General features: G+C 38.8%; 3 protein-coding genes across 7 annotated transcripts in view; all 3 read right to left on the bottom strand.

The window, feature by feature from the left end:
• The window catches only part of LOC139945606 (ubiquitin carboxyl-terminal hydrolase 9X-like), a 39,019-nt gene extending 23,880 nt beyond the window's left edge, over positions 1-15,139 (bottom strand). For 2 of the 3 annotated variants that reach the window (XM_071943016.1, XM_071943017.1), the window contains exons 1-25: positions 14,990-15,139; positions 12,852-13,119; positions 12,153-12,324; positions 11,117-11,229; positions 10,877-10,989; positions 10,680-10,734; positions 10,105-10,155; positions 9,866-9,984; positions 9,038-9,104; positions 8,806-8,904; positions 8,283-8,368; positions 7,469-7,607; positions 6,794-6,856; positions 6,541-6,630; positions 5,985-6,089; positions 5,373-5,579; positions 4,731-4,847; positions 4,154-4,174; positions 2,890-3,040; positions 2,633-2,720; positions 2,109-2,232; positions 1,835-1,938; positions 1,382-1,592; positions 734-945; positions 169-297 (exon numbers count right to left, since the gene is read on the bottom strand). In XM_071943016.1, coding sequence (XP_071799117.1) covers positions 169-297; positions 734-945; positions 1,382-1,592; positions 1,835-1,938; positions 2,109-2,232; positions 2,633-2,720; positions 2,890-3,040; positions 4,154-4,174; positions 4,731-4,847; positions 5,373-5,579; positions 5,985-6,089; positions 6,541-6,630; positions 6,794-6,856; positions 7,469-7,607; positions 8,283-8,368; positions 8,806-8,904; positions 9,038-9,104; positions 9,866-9,984; positions 10,105-10,155; positions 10,680-10,734; positions 10,877-10,989; positions 11,117-11,229; positions 12,153-12,324; positions 12,852-13,010 — 2,795 coding nt within the window. In that variant the 5' untranslated portion in view covers positions 13,011-13,119; positions 14,990-15,139. The remainder of the gene's footprint in view (positions 1-168; positions 298-733; positions 946-1,381; positions 1,593-1,834; positions 1,939-2,108; positions 2,233-2,632; positions 2,721-2,889; positions 3,041-4,153; positions 4,175-4,730; positions 4,848-5,372; positions 5,580-5,984; positions 6,090-6,540; positions 6,631-6,793; positions 6,857-7,468; positions 7,608-8,282; positions 8,369-8,805; positions 8,905-9,037; positions 9,105-9,865; positions 9,985-10,104; positions 10,156-10,679; positions 10,735-10,876; positions 10,990-11,116; positions 11,230-12,152; positions 12,325-12,851; positions 13,120-14,989) is intronic. The other variant, XM_071943018.1, reaches the window with a different exon arrangement.
• An 817-nt stretch (positions 15,140-15,956) lies between these two features.
• Positions 15,957-19,806, bottom strand: LOC139944838 (rhodanese domain-containing protein CG4456-like). 3 transcript variants are annotated; one of them, XM_071941959.1, is made up of 4 exons: positions 19,667-19,806; positions 17,958-18,141; positions 17,684-17,846; positions 15,957-17,224 (listed from the first exon to the last, which is right to left on the bottom strand). In XM_071941959.1, the coding sequence occupies exons 2-4, from the start codon at positions 18,127-18,129 to the stop codon at positions 17,155-17,157; spliced, it is 405 nt and encodes a 134-aa protein (XP_071798060.1). In that variant the 5' UTR covers positions 18,130-18,141; positions 19,667-19,806; the 3' UTR covers positions 15,957-17,154. The 3 variants fall into 3 exon arrangements, with proteins under 3 accessions (XP_071798060.1, XP_071798062.1, XP_071798061.1); XM_071941961.1 differs by having other exon boundaries at positions 17,958-18,138; positions 19,667-19,795; XM_071941960.1 differs by lacking the exon at positions 19,667-19,806 and adding an exon at positions 18,422-18,614.
• Positions 19,414-24,460, bottom strand: LOC139944837 (thiosulfate sulfurtransferase/rhodanese-like domain-containing protein 3). Its single transcript, XM_071941958.1, has 5 exons — positions 24,273-24,460; positions 23,046-23,128; positions 22,361-22,570; positions 21,611-21,773; positions 19,414-21,243 (listed from the first exon to the last, which is right to left on the bottom strand). The coding sequence occupies exons 1-5, from the start codon at positions 24,341-24,343 to the stop codon at positions 21,174-21,176; spliced, it is 597 nt and encodes a 198-aa protein (XP_071798059.1). The 5' UTR covers positions 24,344-24,460; the 3' UTR covers positions 19,414-21,173.
• Between the last annotated feature and the right edge of the window lie 382 nt (positions 24,461-24,842).

Raw genomic sequence — 24,842 nt, 5'->3', positions numbered from 1 at the left:
TGGAAATGAGCAGCGGAAGAAGACAAAAGGTGTCGGGTAGCTGATGATGGTGAAGATGAACGGGGACGAACTCTGACTCATCTTTGACACGTTAAGAGTATTCCTGGTTTCTGTTGTTGACGTATCCAAATAAATGAGACTTTGAAATGAAAGAAAGTGATTAGTTACCTGAGCAGTATCTGCCTCCTTACTGATGCTAAAGATTCATTGGTATGGGACCATATATCAATATCGTCACCCTGACGTCCTTGGTTTGGGAATCGCACAAGTAGCGTCACATGTTTGCCTCTATGAGCTCTGTCAAGAAATAAAACAATCAAAGTGAAATAGTGTCTTAAAGAGATAAGATCATTCAGCTAAGAGTCAACTTCTTTGAGATGATACGGAGTGTCATAATGACAGCAGCCGCAAACACCTCAAGATATGACCTATCAACTGCTTGCGAGGACATAGATCGCAGCTTTTATCTGCTGATGGTCTACCATTTTCTGAGTTAAAAATACATGTAAAGATGGTGTACATCTAACTAAGCACACGAGACCTAAAAACACACCATAGTGAATCTTGCAACTTTGATGACCAATTTTGCCCAAATTTTCACAGATTTGTTATTGTATACTTGTGTTGGGATACACCAAGTGAGAATACTGGTCTTTGATAATTACCAAAAGTTTATCCTGCCTTTAAGCTCCACACTGACGGGAAGATCGTATAAAAAAATAATTTCTCTTACCTGGCCATTGGCAGAATAGTTCTCTCCTCAGTATACTCTGAATCATATTCACTGATGTACTCTCTGAGTACCGTCAAGACTCGAGTCATCCTCACCGCCTCCTGCTGCACCTTATCGTTTCCATCTTTATCTTCTTGAAGGATACGGAGAGTATCATACATCGCTTTCAGACGATCCATACAGGACTGGATGAAATCCTCATGGATGTCAACCTGGGGGGTAGATTACAAAGTTAATTATTTAATTTTCATTTTGTTTATTTATTCTGGTTGTGAAGCAAGGACTCCCAAAAAAGGGAACTTAATTGTTGCTGGCCAAGAACCCATTGGAAAGAAGACAATGAAGGAAGATTAATTTTAAGATGTGGGAGGAAAACCCAAGAGAATTCTTTATCCGGATGTAACTTTGACATCAGCGCCTTGGAGCAAACTGTAAATTTTTGCGCTTTATAAGTTTCTTTTTGATTGATTGATTGATCTATTAAATCGGGTTTGAACAAAGAAAAATTGAATAGAACGGGATTTGAACCAATGATCTCCAGATTATTGTGCCGGTGCTCTACCTACTGAGCTATCTAGCCTTACATTAGTGGTCTCCCTATTAAATTGCTGAAATAAAAACTAAGAGTCAGCGGGTAACATGACGTACCTGAGCACCTTGTAACCTTGGTCCTAGATTAGTGTTGATCTCCTTCAACAAATCAATGGCTCTATTAGCGATCTCATCAGATGCACAGAGGACGACTCTCCAAAGGTAGTCTTGACCAATCAGCTCTAGGTCGTCCATCAGGTAGTTACGTCTCTTAGGAACCAGTTTACCCTCCTTGGAATTCACCGCTTTGAAGAAACGATCAAAACACCTGCAAACACGACACAAGGGTCAAGGGTTACCATCATTTTTATCAAACACTTGAACCAAAGTTAAGTTTCATGAGCGAAACAAGCCTTTTTTTTGAGATATGGCGGACACAACGCTACAACACTACAAGGTTTGGGTAAATTTGTCTGTATACACCCAAACCAAACAGTGCACTCAAATAATGTCTGCCATACCTCAAAAAGGCTTATATATTTTATTTTGTTAACAAATGAGGTTTCTTACATTATGCCATTTTCTGTTAGTAGAGAAGGCTCCAGTTGAAGGATGTTATTCTCAAAGAAATCTTTGTTGATCTCAGGGTCCAGGTCAGGCTCCTCACCCATCAACTACAATAAAAATTAGAAGTAAAGTAAAAAGGCTAATTTAATAAGATTTTACAAGTCAAAATAATGAAAAAGTGGCAGTGTGGATTTTGAAGGGTTTATAAGCAATATCTATGTTTAAGGTACTAAAATAAAAAAAAAAAAAAAAAAAAACATTTGCGAAGAAAGCTTACATTCGAGAACCATTTGAAACACGCTTCCCTATCACTGACGTAGACAGAGTTTTCAGCTAAGCAGTTCCAGATCTGTTTAGCCTGAGGGGCACATAGCCACAGCTGACCATCTTTCAGAAGGAACCTGTAAAAGAAAATACTCAAAAATTACCTCGTCAACCTTGAGACGTTCAATTTCTCTTAGGGAGGGACACCCTACATCTGTTAATTTCAAGGAGCGATATTTATTAAAAAATAAAATTTCTTAAAGCAGAAAATTTTGCTTTAAAATGTAAGCAAACCTAAGCAGGGAACCAGTCACAAACAATGCAGGTAATATGATACTTAAGCTAGTAACCCTTTTCAAGTTAGCAAACATTGTTAAACGCATGTTAATTTGTTGTGCTTAAGCATGTATGCTGTCATGACCTTAGTGCCCCCATCAAAAGTTTTGGAATAGACTTTAAGATTTTCCAATGGAAGTGTGTTTTGCAAAATGAAAATGGCCTTGCCCTCTCAAAGATGAAATGCCATGCCCTGCCTACCTCAGATAATTAAGTCTCTCTTGCACTTGTTGAACGTGGCTGTATCGGCTGTCTGTTGATACATCATGGGGGTCAACCTCTGGGTTTTCTGAAGGCAGAACAAACACACCGTACGTAAAGTAAACAATCGGGAAAAAAACATTGGAAAATAACAATAAATAAATGACTTCTATCAGTGGTGGATTCAGGGGGGTGTCACTCCCATTAAAATAGGTGCACTACCAAGCACAGTCTCTCATCCTTTATTATTATTTTACCTTTAGCGATCTGCCTGGCATGGTTCATATAACTGGATAAGTTCTCAGCTACTAAGGTGACGAGGGAGTGTTTCTGCTGTAGCATGTTGATGACGTCATGACGATATTGAACATGAGGACAGCGCTGGGCGTGGGTGTAGTTCTGGGGTGCCTGGAAGTAACAAGTTGCAAGAAAACAATTAAAACAATGTTATTAAACAAAGATGCTTGGTATAACTTATAGGTATCCCTTAGATTGACAAAAGATGAAAGGATCACAAATCTTTTATAAAGTTCAAATTTTTGGTTAAACAAAGGAAAATTGACAAGAGCAGGGTTTGAACCAGTGACATCTGGATTAACAGGCCGGTGCTCTACCACATGATCTAGAGTTATAATATCTTTGTTCTGGGGCCAATTTTCAGTTCTTCTCCATGACTCGATAATATTATGATAAACTTATTGCAAAAAAGCATGAAAGTATATGCAATAATGAGTTCTAATGTCAAAATGTGTCACCATCAAAAATAACTTGCCACATCCTACACCAATGTATGAGCTTTAAGATTCCTGTAGAAAGTCCACAAGATTAAAAAACAACTACCATTGCAACTAACGGCAAATTTCTAAAAAGCTATTCAACACAACTTGGTTAACTATTGTTTCATTCAATGTGCTACAGAGTCAAATGGATGCATTTCACATTCCAAAAAAACAAAACTCCAACCCTATTAAAAACTATCCAAAAACAAGAAATAAAAGCAAACCTGGAACATGATTAAGGTAAGTTTGTTACATTAAAATTGAAAGGTTTTAACACTCCAACCTACACAAAGCATTAAAAGATTGTCAAAAAGCTTCTAAGACTTGGAAAAAAAAAAAAAACAGGTAACTTTGTGAACTCAAAAACATCACAAAACTTCCAAAATATCAATTTGAAATACCAACTTGAATAAAACAACCACCATACAATGAGATGTACAAGTCAAAAGTACCATCCCCCAAAAAATGAAACCAGTTAGTAAAACTTTTCATCCTCAATAAAAATTTGAACTATCTCTAACAAGAAAATCACGTCTCAAACCCATGCCGGATAATAAAATCATTCAAGAAAATTGAAACCAACATAAAAACAGTACCAAAAACTATTTTGGTGAATTCATTACAATATTGAAAATGTTTCTTTCCAAATATGAGCACAACTACAGTTAGAGAAAATCGTACAAAATCTCTCAACCATCTCAAAAAATCTGAAAACTGGGAAAATTATTTTTTGACCACCTACCTGGTTCAGCTGACTAGTGCGCTGCACGATTAAAAGGATAATAGATTTAAACAATGTGGAAAGGAGTGTCCATACAGGTTCTAATTATTAGTCCTAGAGGTGTCTACAGTACATTTGATAATATGGTAATTTAGATGGTAAACTTCTTCTGGTCATCATAATTTTGTTGTGCTCAGCTACTCTTCCTGCTTAAGCAACTCTATGAAATTAGGCCCCCTGGCCTTATAACTTGGAAATAAAGGAGGCAACTTGAAAGGGGGAGAAATGCCCTCTGTTAAGCAGAAATGGCCTTGTCCTTACACGGACAAACCACCAGGCCTGAGTGGAATAATTCAGGAGACTCTGCCTTTTACACAGAAGCTTGTAAAAAAATGTGAACATTCAAAGATCTGGGTGAGCCAATGTAAATGTACAACAGGATACTAGCCCTATATAGGACTCTTCCCCTGTGCCGTACACAGATACTGTCCTTTAAAAAAGGCCACCATCCTAGACAGGAAAACCAACGTTGATTACAACTTATAAGGATGAAATCCTCTTTAAGATATTTCCCGATAGATATCTGAAGACTTCTTACCTCTCCAAACAAGCAGCAAATCTCTTTGATTTGTTTCAGCGCTGGTATAACCCACTTGTCCTTCCGTAGTTCCTCAACGAATTGATCAATCCAACGAATCTTCTGGGCATCTCGGTCCTGCTTGGAAAAAACAAAAACAGATCAGGAAAATGGTTCAGGCGCTCAATTCCAAAGTCAAACTTGTGTGATTATAATAAGGTTAACTAAAACCTCATATGTAGAGTTTGAAACTTTGCATGGTGGGATTATAATTAGGTGAGGCTTGCAAATACTTCATGTGTGAATCACTTAAAGTAGAGTTTGTTCTGAAAAGAACAGGTGGTTAACAACTCATAAAAATGTATGTCACAGTTTCTGCCCAATCCTTTAGTTTTCAATACGCAATCACTCAAAGCTAATTTGATTCTGAACAGGGATTCATTTATATATTTGTTTTTATTTCGCATATCAAAATAAAAATTGTGTGTTAGAGGAACATTTTCCTCCTGATTTTCATCAGCCACATTTCTCAGCATGACATCAAAATAGAAAATAATCACTCAAAACTAAAACGCCTTCATTTCTTACTTAATCAACAGTATCTCAGAATAAATTCTATGAGACTTATTTGTTTATCCCCACTCTGACGGCCTTAACGATTACCTGTGAGCAGCTATAATCCAGAATCTTGGTATGAGCATGGAGAGCTTGATCCATAATATCCGTTGGTACATCCTGCTGATGAGCTAAGGCCCACAGTAAACCAAGTACTTTATGTGCCATCACTCCATCTTTGTCATCCTCGGCTAGTCGACGGATTAATTCTAAAAGTTTCTCTCGTTGCTTGGTGGAGGCGGATGACCAGCTCTCCTGGAAGAAGATTGTAAGGAAAATCAAAATTTGAAACTTTGCATAGTGGAAGTATAAAAATGTGAGGTTTGCGGTAACACAATGTTTAAACCTCTTTTAGTGTTGGTTCGGAAAGAACTGGTGGTTGACAACTCAACATTTCGATCAGTTTGCTCTGATCATCTTCAGGAGGATGCTACGATGAAGATGAGGTTCATGGTATCTTGTCTTGTCTCAAACGTAATAACGGCAAGCAGCAAAAAAACATCTGATGATCGTGCCCAGCCTCAATACCCTTTTAAAGTTGCATCCTTTTTTCTGATTTTCCCAAACAGACTTAATTTTCACTTCATCCTGGGACCATTCTTTCTTTCAAGATAGAACTTAACGTAGAGCTTTGGGATGCGATATAGCTTGAGAACTTACCTGGAAGCAGTCAAACAAATGGTCCAACTGCTCAGGAGAGAAATCCCAGGCTAGCTTGGCAAGAAGATCATGTACATTCTTGACGATGGCTTCGTGTTTCCCAACCTAGGAATGCAAACAAAGTAATAATCAACTTAAGGATTAAAATGAATTTAAGGTCTCAAATTTTGCAAAATCATAATCAGGAAATTGTCTGACTTTGTAGGATATGGTACTGCAAATCCATATAACCAATGTTTATCGCTGGGCCATTTATACAATCTGTGATGTGTCGGGGGGTTTAAAGCACCGGACTTGAGTTTGGAGCTTACATGGCTGAAGGAATGAAATGACAGATTTTACTGCTACAAGCCAAGATTATTGTTGTTCAATCAAAGTCCGAATATATGAATGTTGAGTCACAACCACAGAGATGCTACTAAGCAAACCTGCTTTGAAAACCTAGTAGAAAACTGGTCGTAAACAGTATACCTCAATCCTCAATCTATGTTTTTGACAACAACAATAAAAGAAGCAGCTAGAATTAAGCATATCTGAGATGTGATCTACATCTTACCTGAGCTGCCCATATGTTATCCAAGTCCTCCATTGTCAGAGCTTTCTCTTTGATCACAAACCTCAAGATCTTCTCCAACTTCTCAACATACTAAAGATCCAGAAAGAAATTTACGTTAGATATAATCAAACTTTTATCAAAAAAGTTTTTTTAAGGGCCTTGTCACGCGAGGCAACTTTCACAGGCAACTTTGATGCAACCAAATACAGAACACATAACTTTTAACTTTTGACATGACAGGAAGTGATCTTACCTGAGGTTGATGAAGACTGTCCCTCAACACAATAGAAAGCACTTGGTTCTCCTGAATCCATTCCTGCAAGTCACAAAGAAAGTCACATTAGTACATCTCACAAGATCATGTTTTCAAAGGTCATGTCCTAAAAGGTCATGTCTTAAAAGGTCGTGTCTTAAAAGGTCGTGTCTTACTTTAAAAAAATCTGATTCAGTACAACACGGCTGTAATCTAATCATCCTAACAAGAAACTGACTTGTAAAACCAAAATTTTACATCAATTTTCTTTTAAAAATTGTAAATCTAGATTTGGAAGCTTTTAAAATTGGTTTATACAGTTAATTTATTTTATTTCAATTATCAATTCTAGTTGTGAAGCCAAGGACTCTCAGAAAAGGGAAATGAATCACAGTACAAGCCAAGAACCCCATGGAGACAAGACAAGGAAGGAAGTTTCAGTTTTAGATGTGGGAGGAAAACCCCCCGAGAATTATTCCAGCTAAAACCCTCGCAGTCCGGTAGGGACTGAAACCCGATCCACATGGTGCCCAAAGCGTGAGTTGAACCGGAGTCCTAGAGGTGGAAGGTGAGAGGAAAGATACCACTACACCAACATGACCACCCCTATGTTACTTTATTTCACCCAAATGTTTCAAAGACTTGTTGTAAATGGAGGGATGAGAGGAAACTTACAGCCATTCTCTCCGCAGTCAGCCATTCTTCCTCCTCCATACCACTGTGTTTATGAGTGTAATACGACACGCTGGCTATCACCTTGTTCACCTCATTCAACGCGTTCATCTTGCCGTTAAATGAAGATATCTGAAGAAGTCTACAAGACATTGGCAAAATGTACAGACAGTTAAGATGAGACTGCATACAATTGAAGATGTAGCGTGGTACGAGGTTCCAATTAGATGGATCTGCTTACCGAAAGCCCGTACAAAAGCAGGGGCTCTGGTTATATCAAGCGTATTTCGCTGGTTAGCAGGATATTTTTTGGTTGTGTGCATGGGTACACCACATTACTAAGCACTCTTTGCTTACACAGTGGAGAATGGTGATCGTAAGAGCAGATTTTGGCGGTGAGCAGAGTCATGACATTGGGCCCAGTTAAAGTCTGATGCACAATCACTGGAGATAATGCATTAAGTGGAAGAACTGTGATCAGCACTGCCAACACTTTCTTTTCATTCCATCTACTCTGGTTGTGAATCAAGGACTCTCAGAAAAAGGAACTATGAAACCGATCCTCAAATCACAAATCCATGAAAAATATTGTTGATAAACAAAGTACTAAGGGCAGAAATAAAGGGATAAGATCGTCCAAAAAATATATTCTGCGAACTCTATTTTTTTACGCTTTGAAAATTGTGTGCATTAAAACATGCAGGCTAGGGAACACACTTGCGGGCCACCCAAAATTTTGGTTGACTAACCCTGCGGCTGAGTGGACAAAAAAGTTACGGGAAACCCTTGTCAAGGTGTAGGATTAATCTCTTCTTACCTGAGAATCATCTTGAGACGAAACATCTCCAGATTCTTGATCTTATCCTCTTGGTTCGTAATCCTGGATACCAGGTTCTTCAGAGACTGTGAAATAAGGGATTAAGGAGAGGATCAAGTTATTGGTTTACAAATGATGGATTTAATCCCAACAATCTAACTTTGGGCAAAAAATATGTTTTAAATTTGTTTTTAAGCGCCGTTTACTCAGTACTTTCCAGAGTTGTGAACAAAATCCACAGGCAAATCACTTGTGTTGGATTCGAACCCATGAACTTTGCATTGCTAGAGCAGATGTCTACCACTAGACAACCGAGCTAGCCTAGTGGCTAGAGGCATTACCTTGATCTCCTGTCTTTATCCATCAAGTCTAATCACAGGCTTTGACCTCACAAATCAATGATTTCATTGGATGAATTTACGCTGGTGCTACTGTCCAACTACATGGAAATTTCATTGTTCAATGTGACATCAACCAAAAGGTCAAAGGTACATCTGCAAGAATCTTAGCAGTAATGACTTACCTTGATGATTGAGGTGAGAGCGTCGTTCTTTGCCTCGTTCTTGGATTCCTTCTTCAATTCTTCGTCTGTTAGATTGTCCAAATAACTAACAATACGATCCTGTCAAAGTAAACAGAAAGATATAAAACCCACATCTTATGATAATGGGCTGGTGTATATAGGGTGTGTATACCCGTATCCACTTATTTCTGACAGTCGTAAATTAAGAGCTAAGTGAAATCTTTGTACTTACCATGACTGGCATGAAATGGCTTAGGATTATATGTGAAGTCAGTAGCTCATAGCACTGTCCCCATGGCCTAAGAGACAGACAGAAAAAGAAATCAAGTTTAAACTATTATTAAAACTTCCCATTTGTTAATTTTTCTTCTGTTTTGATTTGTTGTAATTTTCCCCATACGCTATAATTCATCCTGTAAGAGCTGGTCATGGGTGAAACCTCTTACAGGGAAATTGTGGCACATTAAATTGAGAAAACCTGGCATCAAGACGAGTGTGGGTGCGACACTGGTACAAGGAGCCCATACTAGTGCATGTACGATAGGAACATTCACGTTGGCTCAGTGGTTTCTGCCCTTGCCTTTCACCTCGTCCCAGACCAGGACCTTGCATTGTATTTATGGTATTGGTTTTCCAATCCCTACCCAACTGCATGGGTTTTCCCTTATTAAGTTTTCCTCCAACATCTAAATTTGAAATGACTTCTTTATCTTCTCTAAACAAAAAAGGTGCGATATACCATTTTGATGCTTGGTCAACTATTAGGGGTGAGAGTCATTACTAATGAAAAAGTGTGAAACTTGGATATAGATTCAAAAGGTATGTTGAAATGATGCATTTCCTACTGTTTGGTAACCCCTGGGGTTATAGATTTCAAGGAGCTTTTGGAAACAGTATCTAAAGCACTAGAGAAGTAGACCAATGAGCAGGATTTCTTTATTTATGGTACAAAATTTTGTCTGATTTTCTTCACCAGGTCAACATAAAATGTCTGAATTCAGCCAAAAGTCTGAACAACTATAAATTCAGTTTTAGATCCTATTCAGATACACAGACTCACCTTAGTAATGCATGTATGATAGGTACATTTAACGGCTGGGTTTCATTCAAGAATCTCTTCATAAGAATATCAAATCCTCCCAGAGAACCAAACTTGTTGACAAGATCCACTAACCAGCCCTAGAAAAAGAGAAGAAATGTCAGCAATTTCATTTAAAACTCTGTCCCAACAACACACCTATACAGAAGAACGTTTTAACATTCCTCAATTTAACCAACATCAAATTCATATTTACTTACTTTGGGGGTTCTTAAATCCGGAGGTCTGGCAAACAATTCATTGCTGTTCATCTGTAAACAAGAATGTAAACAATAAATAATATTAGAACAATAAGGTAGTAAACCATGGTCACTGTACATGGGATCTGAGGCATTGCATGGTAAGCAATGTATAACTTAGTTTTGATAACACATTGTGTGTGTGTACTTGCTGGGTAAATTATGTTCTTTAGTACCTTTTTGATGAATGATTCAAAATTGTCTTTCTTGGCTCATATGTAGTCCACATGGACCATTGTCATTGCCATCATCTTTGACATGTCCCCTGACTTCAGTTACAATAATGGGTCCTGATTGACATCATACCAAAAAGGGACCAGATTATTTTGACCTTTCAGTCTCGCTTTGGTCTATTATTTGAAAGAAGAGCAAAAAACGATGGCAGTACAGTTAATAATAACATAAACCACTGGTTGTATGAGAAAGATTGGCCATTGCCAGCTTGGCGTTTATAGCCCCTTGTGGGAGTTTGCCAAGTTCCCTTGACAACAACCATACAAACAAAAATAACCTATCAAACAAACAAACAAGCCTACCTGTGAACCTTGTGGGACGGTTTCTGACTGGCGTGTGCCATTGTAAACATGAAATCTGAAATAAACCATAAGTTACTTCATCAAATAGCAAATCTTAACTTCAATCAAGCATAAACAAAAGCAACTTTCCATGTCTCAGACTTTATTTCCCAAAACTTAGGAATGGTTTTTAAAAAAGGGTGATTTTTTAGACTTACTTGCAGAGTGGGTTAAGAGCCATAGCTAGAAGATCCAGCAGAGGAAACCAGTCTTGATCCAGTTTGGCTAGACATAGCTCGATCAGACGTTCTGTGTTCTTCATAATACATCGCTGTAAAAAAACAACGGTAGAAACATCAAAATAGGGAGCTGCAATGAGAGACACTGGTAACAAAACCAATTTGGGTGATACCCACCAAGTCAAAAAATTGGAAAATAGGATCTCAAAGCAAACTCACATGGATCTCAAACTTCCAACCGCTGACAGCTTCATCTGTCAGAATTTTTGTGAAGGATGTCGTCAGGCCATCCCTGAAGAATCGCTGGCATGCCTCACTGCGTACATCAGCTCCTGCCCGAGAGAAAAAAATAAAACACTATTATCTTACAGCAACTTGGATATGTCTATATCATCCCCAAGCTGAGATACATGAATTGTACCTCATCATCACACTTAGGTCTCACACATAAATTGTATCTTATTCAGATTCCCAAACTGAGGAGGTACATGAATTGAGTTCACATTATCAGAAAATGCCAAACAACTTCCTTTGAAACTTGGGTGATTTAGTAAATCACCACTAAGCTGTCTTATAATTTGTCAATCAAAAATACAATACTAAAACATCAAAAAATTTTACCACCTAAAATAAAAACCCTCCTGACACAAATACATGTGTTCTCATTTTTTATTAGATCGATTTAACAAACTCATTTCCAGCCAGGGTCCTGCCACATAAAGGGCAAAACAAAGTTATACATACATAAATACATACGTACAAAAATGTTTTATATACCGCCATTTTATCAAGACCACAGCTGTTATCAAGTTTAATTAACCTTCCCGCCCGCTTCCTTTTTAGAGGCGCCTGCTTTTTTATTAAATATATATATATATATATATATATATTACTTCAACTTTTAACGATCCCTGATAAAAAAAATTAAATAAAAATTATTTTATATTTATTTTACTTTAAAAAAAGGCAGGACGCTAAAACATGTTTTTTATTTGCCATACGGAGACAGCAGAGGGACAAGCGCCGAGAATGGGACAGATTCAACGAGAGAAAAGAAAGATACTCTCATTGGGACACTGAGAGGAAGTCTTACAAAAGCGATGGAGCAAGAAGAGACGATTCAAGGCAATAAATGAAATCAACTTTTTTTTTTTTTTAAAGTAACAATGAATCCACAAGACATTGTGTAAATATACACATCTAACTAGGTTTGATTGTAAATATACACATCTAACTAGGTTTGATGACAACTTACCTTTCTTGCAGAGGTTTATAGATGACTCCAGTAGCACCTCCAGCTCTCCCTTGGGTAACACAGGCACGACCCACCGAGGCTTGTTGATCATATCATCCAACCTATTCAATTCCTCCAGAGGGAATTCTGGCTCTTCTAAATCCACTTCCACATCGCTGTCTCCACTTCCTCCCTGTGGTAAAGTAATGGACATCTGCTACATGAACTCGAGGGATATGATCGATCGAATAATGTATGGCCTCAATACATGACTTTAACCTCTCGACTAGAATTCTCTCAAATGCTTTTGGAATAAATTAGCCTACAAACTTAGGTTTTAACTTACAGTAGAAAAACATCACCATACTAGCATTGATTGCAATTGATTGCCTTGACTAAAATTATGCGCTTATGGGTTCCCTTTAAAGCCTGTGATTCTATGAGTTATAAGCGCTTAATTTTATGGTAAGCAGAGCCATGAAATTTGAACCAAGTCAGATGCAGTTAATGCAACACATGTACAAGTAGCTTATAAATTTTAACAACAATCTGTACCAATTTCATAGAAAATACTGCTTAGAATTTTACAGGGATAACCAATTTCTGTTGAGCAAGATTTTCCTGCGCTAAGCATTTTTTGTGCTTACAGGTTTTATAAAATTCGACCCTAGTCATAGGAGAATGAATAAAATAGAGATAGAAAATAAGAAATATACGAACCTGAGTTGGTGGTTGTTGTGGACTCGACGGTGTAATAGGCTGAGACGGTCCCGGGGTCTGTGGCTGGGTCTGTTGCTGGGGGTTCGTGTCTGTAGCTGGGTTACCCTCTGACCCGGAGTCCCCACCCCCCGTGGGACTCCCTCTCATCCCTACTGTCATGATGCCAAGGGGGTCAGAGGTTAACTAAGCCGTGGTGAAGACGAAGGATGAGGCAGTGGTCAGACTGTTAATGGTGGACGTAGTATGCTTTAGGTCATGTCAGTACGGTCTGTAGTCAAACAGAAACAATTGTTTTCACTTGTCAAATTCTTCAACAATTTTTTTTTCTTTCTTCTTTTCGAAACAGCTTTACTTAATTAAAGGTATTGTACAGGATGGTTAGAGCTGACATTACAATAATATATTCGCAGACAAATGTTCCTTGTACCAGCGTTTAAAGGCAGTGGACACTATTGGTAATTGTCAAGGACTAGCCTTCACAGTTGGTGTATCTCAACATATGCATAAAATAACTAACCTGTGAAAATTTGAGCTCAATCGGTCATCAAAGTTGCGAGATAATAATGAAAGAAGAAAACACTCTTGTCACACGAAGTTGTGTGTGTTAAGATGGTTGATTTCGAGACCTCAAGTTCTAAATCTGAGGTCTCGAAATCAAATTCATGGAAAACTACTTCTTTCTCAAAAACTATGGCACTTCAGATGGAGCCGTTTCTCACAATTTTTTATACCATCAACCTCTCCTCATTACTCGTCACCAAGAAAGGTTTTATGCTAATAAATATTTTGAGTAATCACCAATAGTGTCCACTGCCTTTAAGATCATGCTAGAAAAGTGCAAAATTTAGCGATGCATGTGGGACTGCACGTCAACAGCCAGGAACAGCCACATCTGAGGCGATTTGTGCATTAGAGTATCAGGATTCAAGATCAACCATGAAATACCAAACCTGTGAAAATTAAAGGGCTAAATTGTATGTGACAGGCCTGGAATTCCATCTATTAGTATGAGACTGAGAGGGCAAGGCCATTTTCATTTTGCAAAGGACACTTCCATTGGAAACTTTTGAAGGTGCCAAGGCAACTACCTATCATAAAACTTTGTACAATCTGCATAAACAGAAGCACAAGATGAATCAGCCGATGACTGTGGGCACAGTATAGTAAAATTCCATAAATCTAAAATTTAATAATAAAAAAAATAGAACAAGTGAATGAAAAGTCTAGAGCAATGGCAAACTGAATGATTTTGCTGACTGGTTAGTATTCTTTTTTAGTCAAAGAGGTGTTCCTCACTTACAGCCCCACCGTCGTGAAACACGAACAATCAGCGGCAAGGAGGATCGTGGACTCAAAAAAGACAAAACTTTTCAATTCAATTCCAAACAAATCACTTTATTTCCAATTACAAACAGGGTTGAGGGTGTTGCAACAGCACAGGTAATGATCATGCACATCAGTAGACATACATGTAAATGGCGTCGACATTTATGTCTACTCGAGTGATTGTCAGCCAGGAGATTCGAGCTGGCACAATTATTTTTTTTTTGCAATAATGCACTCTACGTCATAGAATAGACAATTTGTAAGCAACAACTGGGGGAAATGTTTGCCAAAAAAATCTGTAAGTTTCTATTTGATTCTGAAATCATCACACATTCTGATATAACTAAGTATGTTTGTAAGAAGTGGAGGGGGTTCAGTTAGCACAAAAGATGGAGCTAAGTTTTGACATGGTGACTCCTGACTGAAGAAGTCATGAACTAAATCATGGAGGTAGAAATAAATAAAGTAAAATAAATGATAATTTTCAATTGTATTTTTGAGACGTTCAAAAACAACAATAAACATCCAAATCAAATAGACAAATACTTTCGAAGCCTACAACAAAATGCGTGGAAGTTCTTCACTATGAAAAGAGAGGTAGGACATGACTGACTATGACAAGTGCCATGAAAAAATTGTGACGGATGCGTAGCAGCCATCAATAAAACTTGATTGAATTGAAGTCTCTAACTAACGTTATCAAATTCAGACGATTTCTTGCAAAATTACACCTCGTTAAGTTTAACTGCCTTCATATCCCAAACTGTACCCTTTTATGACATATTATTATCGAAACATCTTAGTATATTTACCTTCCTCTTTGTTGTCTCCGTTGTAGTTTTCTTCTCTGTAAAAATGATGGAAAAATCAGCTGGAAATGACTGATAAACAAGAAAACTACCGTCGGGTATGCACCGTACTTTCCGTGACATAAAAATACGTCATGGGCTAATCTATCCGGCCCTCAAAGTGAATTGCTTTACCCTAAAAATATATAAATTGTTACAAAATTATTAATTCAAATCAAAATTTGCACCAATACATTAATATAATACATACTATAAGTATAATTAAGTTTTAAAATATTCCAGCTAACTTAAAAATAATATTTCCTCTCAAAACACTGGGCTTTTACAATTTTATTTTACTAGCAATACGTGCTTACACATCATGTGAGAAAATAGTCTGGCACACAACCGCTGGTGACTTCCTTCAAAATGCGTTCTCAGCGAGAGTCGAATACAAAAAATCAACACCCAAATACGATCTATAGAGGCGTGGTCCAGACATGCTCCAGAAGTTATGATCGGCTGGTGGCGCTGTTCCCTTTCTAAAAAAAAAAAAGTCATCTCCTGGGATAGGTGCATGCGATGTGGCGTGGTGGGTAAGCGGTTAAGAGTGGTTATGGGTACCCAGGGAGCATATATTTTTTTCTTCAGAACATTGTTTTTTTTTACGGTAGTTTGAATGGTTCTTTTGTCTTATGGTAAAACAGGCATTATAAGTTAGTGTGAAGGGGGTCGAAGTGTCTCCTGGCGCCACACTTCTCGTCCCATTCTGGAGGTAGAGTCCATGCGCGCTCCCTCGCAACCATCGGCCGGAGTTATATAGCTTGTTCATGGGAGATGAACAAAGTAGGGCCATATCGAAAACATAAAATATTTAACTCTAATTAATATCAGGCTCAGTCTTGCGGGTTATATAGGCCTAATTATATGTTAAATATCAAGTAATAAACCAGAAAGGAAAAAACCAGAAAGGAAACTTTGACCAGGTAGATTTGAAATAATTCGGGTTTGAACCCATGTTTATTAATTTTAGTTCTCCCTTCAGTTTCGGATACAAATTTAATTATTATGTCAGTGTGCACTACACCAAAATAGACCATAACCCGTGCGCCAAACTGGAAACATAATGGCTACCCTTAAAATCTTGTTGGAGTCAATGTTAGCACCGTTACCTTTTGAGGTTCCGCTTTATAGCTTGTTTGTCACTTGGCTTGATAAGTGGAGGGATGCTTCATAAAACTGGCAGTAACGGTTTTGGGGAAAAAGGTTCGCTAATGCTTTTGGAGGTAATTCGCCGAAATGGCAAACGACTGACCTGCCAACAATTGAAAAGAAATCTGAAGTTTAGTTGTCCGAATAGTAAGTAATAACTTTATTGGTTTACAAGAGGCTGGGCGACTTTAAATGAACACGTTGCCTTGGATCGGTCGAGTTGGTCTTTGAAAAGCGTTCTGTGACCGTTTTTTATAGAATGCATAAATGGGTAGAAAGATGTTGTAAAAGTAGAATACAATGATCCACACAAACATGCCTCGCAATTGCACCGTTTTCCTTTTACCTCGTCGACTAACACGATCGGCTATTAATTTGATTTGACTCCCATAAATGGCCGACCGTGTTAGTTCGCAGAGTAAAAGGAAAACCACGCAATTTCGAGGCAAACTTGTGTGGATCATTATATTCTACCTTTAAAACATCTTTCCAACCATATGCATTTTAAAATTTTTAGCAACCTGACAGGCTGAGTATTATTATTTTTTAAATACACAAAAAAAGTAGCTAGAAAATCGTTATCGTTAATTTTCAACACCAAACAAACTGAACGAATACCCGAACGGCGCCACCTAGTGGTAAGAACAAATAATTATAGCTAGAGTGCACTCGTCACTTTCGTTGACAAGACACTTCTTCAACACTGGCGTTCAGATGAAGCCACTTTGAATTATTTTACGTACACTTTAATACAGACAAGAGGCCCCAAACGAGGCTCAGTAAAAAAATGGAGACACAGAGAGGATTTTCACCTCATAATCAATCAATAAATCTCAAATATTTAAGGCGCAAATTCATGGTAAAATCAGCCAAGAAAATGAGCCAAAATCTCTCTTTAAAAGTTTTCAATTGAAAATTTTCAAAATGGCTGCTAAGGGAATGAACTTCCCGAAATCTTTAAGATACTCGATGGTCGACTAGTTACTACTGCTGCTTCTTGGATTCTTCTGTATCCATTCAGTCCAGCCACCGGGGTAATGTCTTGCTCTGAGAAAAGAATGAAGAAGAAGTTAAAGAAGAACAAGGAACAAACGTTTTAAAAACCATCAGAAACTCACAGGAAACAAACCATATCAACCCAAGTTAATGACCTGACGTCATCACACAAAAAGTAGGCCCACATGCTTTACCGAAGAGTAGTACAACTGGATAAGTTTTTAAGATGTGCCCGTTTCCCTAATTCGATTGGCAACTAGAACTTTGATCTTGTTTCAGGCATGGAATTCCATTTGGTTGGAGGGAAAGGCCGTTTTCATTTTGCAAGGCCAACTTCCATTGGATAATCTTGAAGGCTATGGTAAAGGACACCAAGGCCCAAACCTAGGCAATGGAGGCCTTGTTTTATCTAGGCCCTATGGCGATTTATTTTTCTTCAGCCCTAAGCATTTTTAATAATGTATAATAGGACGATTAATTTGTTCTTTATCTATCAATTTCAAAACTTACTTTGTGTAACCTAATGCCTTCGCTATATTTAGCGCCTTCAAACTCCGGTTGCCAATCCTACAGGTGAACACCACATTATCTTGTGTCTTTTGGGGTTTCGGATGCCCATATTTGGCAAGAAAGGCTTCGTCTGAAAGCTGGAGTGCCTCTTCTAATTCGGGAACTAAATAATTGAGGAGAAAAAAACCCCGAAAGGCTAGTTAATAGACTTTGGTTTAAAATGCATGGTGGTATGAAGTGGTTTGGTAAATCAGGACAAATTAAATAGACGTACCTGGAACATGACAGATATTCTCGATGATTGTTCCTGTCTGAGCTAACTCCGGAGCGTTCCGGACTTCAATGAGCTGCAAATCACCGCTCTGTATTCGTTTGACTAGCCCATCGTAGTAAACATTCTGCTCGTCTTCAAGTAACGGGGACTCCATCTTATCTCCTTTCTCCATCAACTCAAACTACTGTGGGTGAAGATTATTCTGGGGTTCGTTTTGGCAGTCGTAACCAATAACTATTTCCGTTGAATTGGCTATTATTATATATTGGATGATCACTGGCCAGTGACAGAAACAATTATTGGCTACAGCCGCCAAAACGCATCCCTGTCGGTTTCAATCTGCAAGATATTTATTTTTTAGTAAGAGTGCCAACAGTGTCGATATTACCACGAGGATCGAAGAAAAAAGAACAAATTCGTGCAAACGATCGGCTTGAAAGCCGGTGACTAAACCATTGACTTACCGTAATTTCTCGAGATTATTGTGTGTGAAACAGTTGGTGTACAATAATTACATAAGAAAAAGAACAAAGTATTTAGTTTTTAGATAACAACTTATCGGCCCACTGTAAAGTCCACAGTCCACTCCAATTAATTTGTAAAGCTGTCATGCTTTCGAAACTCATGCACACAAATATTGCTGCATGGCTGCTTTCCCTGAGTGGATCTTGGGTCTCGTGTGAGGGGTGAAAGGGGCGGTGGTAGACTTGGTTCCAAGTCTCTGATCGTGGCTTTTATTCGTCCTGATTATAGCCGCTACAAACAGCGCCCTCTTGTATATCCTATTCGTGGCTGGGATGCAGAGGAATAACCGCGATCTAAGACTTGAATCAAGTCTAGTGCGGTGGGGGATATTGGGGCCTTTTTGTGTGTCCCCGCAGGGCGTGGTCATGGGTGGTAGTGCGAGTTGGGTCATTTTAACACCGTTCCCTAAGGATATGTTTACTCGACAATGTCCATAAGACATGAAACAGGGGTGGTATGGCTGACAAAAACATCTTTTGGGAACAGTCTCATAAGCACTGGAGTGGATCACAAAAAGCAGGATTTCTTTAACAAGGAAAAACAATGGCCACCAGGCCGACTTGAAAAGTCTGGATTCAAATAAAAGTCTTGTGTTTCTCATCCCCGGATTTAGCCTTCTGACAAGGTTTTCGTTACTTGGACAGTTCGTAAGCAGCGGAGCGACTGGAACGGGAGACCACGCGCGCGAGTCCGCATGGCTTCGCCACTGCGTGCGTGGTCTCCTCTTCCCTCAGTCGCTTTGGATCGCGGCTCTACGAAGCTGCCCACGTCACGAAGGCATTGACAAAAGGCTACACTGGGTAGGTTTAAGGTCAAAAGGCAACAGTGTGTCTTGGTCAACGACACAAGTGAACTTCAGGGATTCAAACCCCTCCTACCAACTACAAAAACTTGCCGTGCATATTGCTCACAAACACAATACGTAACGATAGTCATATTATTTCTCAGCAAATTTTTATTCATATGTGTGTTGCATCGTTAAACGTTTCACTGCACACATAAACATAATGACTAAAATGGCGACGTCAACAGCGAATTGCACACACTTGCATCGTTAAACGTTTCACTGCACACAACAAATAATGATTAATGGCGACGTGTTAACAGCGAATTGCACACACTATTAAAAAAGCAGTGCAAGGCTAAAACAAAACAAAATGGAACGACCTATGCCGAAAACCTACCTATAGAAATCACAACCGGTGTGTGTATACTGTTTACAATTCGTATCAGCGTGTCGAGATTGGTGGTGGGTCCTAACTCAAGCAAGGGTTTATATAGACTCTCGTTTGTCTGCTGCTGCGACTATAGGTCTTACCATTAGAGAAAGGATTCTGAAAAGGTTCAAGGGTGACAATTGCTGTACCCGCACATGACATAATGGCGGGTAGATCGGCATTGATGTGGAGAGGCCCCAAGTCAGTGTTATTTGTACAGGGGTTGCCTAATCATTCAACGTCGTTCCATGAAAAATAATGTTATTCATGGCAGTGTGCCAGATTGAAACATTAACGGCAACAATTGTCTGGTTACACCTTGACAAAGTTATTACTGACAATCAATGGCGAGCAAAATGGCGTTTTTATGAAGACCAGGTGTGTTTATTTCAAAAAGCCGTAATCAAACCAGTCAGATAACGCGATTACTTATTGTAAAATCGACGTACATGCTCTACTTATTCATGCAGGATGTTACAGACTGTATACTTGTAGTTTGAAATCACAAAGCGGAACAAAACACAAGTCTAGACCTACAGAAAATGTGAAGTAGAGACTTGTTATGTTATTTTCCACACATTTTCAATGACTCGTCAGCTTTTGAAAACATTAAATGACCACAACGTTGAATTCGAACAAAGACCCAACGCTTCATCAGAATTAGCTCTTGGAGCTGATGAGAAGAAAACTTGTTGTTAACAATTGGCTTATGATAAAACGACGATTGGAAACCATTCCGATTAACAGTTATAAACAAATGAATCAAAGACATAATACATCAAACATTTAACATATGAATTTCCATGACTAGCCTATTGACCCTTTGCACGCGTGTCATGGGTCACGTCACACGCGGCGACTGACGCCACGTTTCCCATAGACCTTTTCGCAAATACTGGGGCGCGCGTGTAAAGCTTGGAATTAGATGCATTGTGGTCTAGCTGGTAGCAAAATTTGATTCATATCTATCCCACAAAGCACCTCATTCAACAGTCTGCGCTTGCGCATTGGTATTTGCGATAAGGTCTATGTTGGTGGGCAAATTAGGTTTACGTGTCGCCTAATGCGCATCATACTCAATGCATAGAGTAATATAAAAACGCACAGTGAAATTGCCCACCAGTATGGCGCATTCAAGATTTGTCTGATGATGTCGTCAGGTGAAATGGGTCAATAAGATAGTTTGGCTGGTCGGTAACCTTAACTCGATAACCTGTGCTTAGCTAACTGCTTTACTTTTAAAAAACACCTCTGTAATAGCGAAACTGTAATCAGCAGAAAGAAAACAAGGAAAAGAATAATAATTTTTGTTTAACCCACAACCAATGCTATAACCCTCGACACAACCGCTTTAAAACCGATTAAAGTTCCATGAAAAACCTGATTATAAACTTTCAGTTTGAGCAGGTAAATTCTGGATTAAAATTTCAGTAACCAAGAATAGTTTGTTCTCCCGGAATCTTTCCAAAGTCCTCTACTCTTTAGGGGATGGCAGGTTGTTCATTCTGGCCCATTCCATCCACGCACCAGGATAGTGTCTCGCTCTGAAACAAAAAAACATGGAGTTGTGAAAAGAATCAATTGATTTAGTTTATAATGAAAGAAACAAAAAAACAGTCATGATGTAAAATACACTGTACACTGTTTTTCTTTTCGTATCTTCAAAGCATGAAATGGTCAGATGAGGTTTTGTGGTGACACCAAGTAAGAAATCTCTGTTGTGAGTAGTGGTGGCTCTGAGAAGAGCCGGTTTGTACTGCTCGACGTTTCGTTCTGTGTGATCTGACTGTCTAAGACATTATTTTCGACGCAGTGTTTTCATTGATGAGTAGTTCGCGAGATCGTTGAGCAGGTATAATGAATTTTTGAAGGCGGTAAAAATTCACGAAACAAAAATGATATTTTACTTACTTTTTGAATCCCATGTCCCTGGCGGTATTCCGTGCTGTCAGGCTCCGGATGCCTTTCTTACACGAAAAGACGATGTTTTCATCCGTCTTTTTAGGTTTAGGATGCCCATATTTGGCCTTGAAGTCCTCATCAGACAGTTTCAGCGCTGCCTCCACCTGCAGTACTGTAAAAAAGCAACAAGTGAAAAAATATTTAATTTAATTCATTGGAATTATTTGAGACTGAAATGATACGTTTATTCAAATCAGAAAACATACCGTTGCTCTCTGTCATTCTTGAATGTGGGCACAAAAAAACGAAGGGAAACATCAAAACTTCTGTCTCTCTCTGACATTCTTCTCTTTGTTTTCAAAATACGTTTAATAAATAATTAAATCAAGACTTTGAACAGAAGCCAATTGACTGTGGCCTACTACGGTGAAAGACTTGCTGGTCAAAGAAAATCATAAAGAGTGTCATCAGATACAATCAATAAACCAATATCAGATACAATCAACAAACCAATATCAGATACAATCAATAAACCAATATCAGTGACAAATGTCAATGGCAACATATACTTGAAATAGTTATGGCGTACATCTAAAGTAACTTTTTGCCGATGGTAAATTTACTGCAATAATTGTTATGACAAAACTTGAATAAGGCAAATGTATATTATGTCAGATAAATTACGACTGTAGCCTACAACCTTGTTAGCAAGTGACCCTTGCTAAAATGGCTCTCGTGTGAAAGGGGTTGTACAATCACCTGGAATATGACAGACATTTGGTATGATGGTCCCAAACTCTTCAAGCTCCGATAGATCACGAACGTCAATCATCTGCATATCCCCGCTACGAATACGTCTGACCAACCCTTCATAGTAGACGTTATCCTCGTCTTCAATCTGAGCTTCTGTGCTAAAAGGGCGGGAAAACACTGGCGCCTTCAAGTTGGAAGTTTGTAGATCAGTTTGCCCTACACGTAAGAAAGATAAGAGCGTGTGAACAAAATTCTGAAAATATTCAAATATGCGAGAGTACAATATTCAGTAAATATAAAACTAAAGAATGAGATACACGTGCTGACAAAACTTTGTTGATTTAACAAATGTGTTGAAATTATACTTAAAAAAGAAAAGACTTAAAAACACATAAACGAAAATAATGTGTTGACAGTTTAAGTCTTTTGACTTTTCATACATTTCGTTGGTGCAAAAAAAAGGCAGAATAAAGCCGACACGAAATATTATGCATGCACAGAGAGTTATTTTCAATCCTTTAATTCCAAAAGGCACAAGAACGACAAGGGTGTGGCGTTAAATGTGGCAAAACAGGGGGTTGTTAATCAATGTACAGTGTACACCCGACAGAACAAGAAATTGTTAACAATTCAAAACTTGAACCCAAATTTGAGAGAAGTTTTGTGCCATGAGAGCGTTTACGATTCTTACATTTAAGCAGGGCCTTGTTGGAAGACACAGGGTGGAACTCTCTGCTCTGCCGGCTCGGCTGCGTGACTGTCACACTGAACAAACTTCGAACATTAACAAAAGACGAGAACAGGAAAACATTATAATTATGATAAATCTTTCGAAAGACACAACGCAGTGAGGTGGCATGATTCTTCATTTTGTATACTTACCTCGCTTGGAGTGAACGAAGAGTATAGTAAGGACCTTCTTAGATCAAGTTGTGAACATAAACGGCACCCTATCAGGTCATTAAAGACAATGGACACTATTGGTATTTGTCAAAGACCAGTGTTCTCACTTGGTGTATCTCAACATACGCATAAAATAACAAACCTGTGAAAATTTGAATTACAAAGGTCAGTCATCAAGACAAGGTCAGCACTGATCATTGTAAAGTCAGGTGTGTGAGTGCGCTGGACAGTGCCCGTATGGCCTAGCCTTGTCTACGTCAGGACATTTTTAATGGCCTGACGTAGACTAGGAAAAACTATTATGTTTGCATTTAAAGCAAATAATGAGATGAAGTGAATAAGATTGCTGTATGGCCATGACCACGGCTTCCTTCATTTTACCAAGTGAAGCTTAATCAAGGCACACAGCCATGTTCTGTCCATCCAATGAAATAATAAGCCAAATAATGGCCTCTCTATACATGTGCTGATGTAAAGTGTGTACTGCAGGGCGGGGCGAGGATGATGTTGCGGGCGCGCGGGGATATGAAACTTAGAGGTCTCAGATAGCCTTGATCAAGGCGCTACAGCCAGGCGCGACCTGCAAAATCCCAGTACCGCCGGCGCACCCCCCATACATAACACAGTGCATATAATACGTGTACAGCGTATGTACACACACATACCTACTGTACATACACATTACCATCTGTATGGTACACATACGGTACATGAGTATTTCTATTAACTTAGCCACGTGTGCGAGGTTGAAAGTTGAAAGACACGATCGTACTCACGACTTCGCTATACTGTTCTCGCTGTACAATGTACTGTACATACAATGTACTGTATGTGTGTGTGTACATTATTCGTGTATGCACAGCGTGCAGACTGCCGAATTGTGCCGCGCCGGGCCGGGGCACACTACGCCAATAGCCTTGAGTCAAGGCTAGGTCTCAGACGGAAGTCGACTTTACTCGTTTGCAGAAAACAGTTACCACACTCACTTTACAGGAGATCAACACCTAATACTTACCTGCGAGTTCTTGTCACTGTGTTGCTAAATCGTGCAGCCGTTGCAGCACGAAATAACGATACGGTAGCCATGTTTGCTTAAATTTGAGTTGGTAAATAAATGTAAGTCTCACTCCAACGGCAAAGCGACGGCACCCAGATATTACTGTACCTTGCCACACTGAAGTCAAGTTCTTCTTAATATATCTAGTCTGAGTAGGCGTATTTTACTTTTAACTGCGCGCACAAGGCCTATGATCAACCAATGGGAGCTTAGATCAAACATAGCAACAGAAGTTAATATTAAATATTGGGCACGTTCGTCCAATGACTGTTTCGGTGTTGAGTAGGCCATTAATTACTTGCTTATGCATGACCGAAACAGTGACTGTAAAAACAGTGACTGCCAAAACAGTGACCGCCAAAACACACCCTATGGTTGAATTGATCGGGGTTGGTGATTGTTCCGAAGAATGTGGGGGACTGGGAAATCAGGGGACGACGATTTAAAAAGGGCTTTCAAACCATTAGGCAGTCACGTCCGAGTAATACCAAGTAGTGACGGGTATTAATGGGGCATGAATGAAGAAAG

The sequence above is a fragment of the Asterias amurensis genome, chromosome 12 (genome assembly GCF_032118995.1).
Source record: "Asterias amurensis chromosome 12, ASM3211899v1".
NCBI classification, from domain to species: domain Eukaryota; kingdom Metazoa; phylum Echinodermata; class Asteroidea; order Forcipulatida; family Asteriidae; genus Asterias; species Asterias amurensis.
This window is presented reverse-complemented; position numbering and strand designations above follow the sequence as displayed.

Bases quoted from the DNA above. Each gene is read 5' to 3' on its own strand.
- LOC139944838 (XM_071941959.1), bottom strand. From the start codon at position 18,129: ATGGAGAAAGGAGATAAGATGGAGTCCCCGTTACTTGAAGACGAGCAG. The intron at 17,847-17,957 runs GTACGTCTATTT...TCAATTATTTAG, and splicing joins GAATATCTGTCATGTTCCAG to TTCCCGAATTAGAAGAGGCA. The intron at 17,225-17,683 runs GTAAGTTTTGAA...TTCTTTTCTCAG, and splicing joins AAGGCATTAGGTTACACAAA to AGCAAGACATTACCCCGGTG.
- LOC139944837 (XM_071941958.1), bottom strand. From the start codon at position 24,343: ATGGCTACCGTATCGTTATTTCGTGCTGCAACGGCTGCACGATTTAGC. The intron at 22,571-23,045 runs GTAAGAATCGTA...TCTTACGTGTAG, and splicing joins CAACAAGGCCCTGCTTAAAT to GGCAAACTGATCTACAAACT. The intron at 21,244-21,610 runs GTAAGTAAAATA...TTTTTGTTTCAG, and splicing joins AGGGACATGGGATTCAAAAA to AGCGAGACACTATCCTGGTG.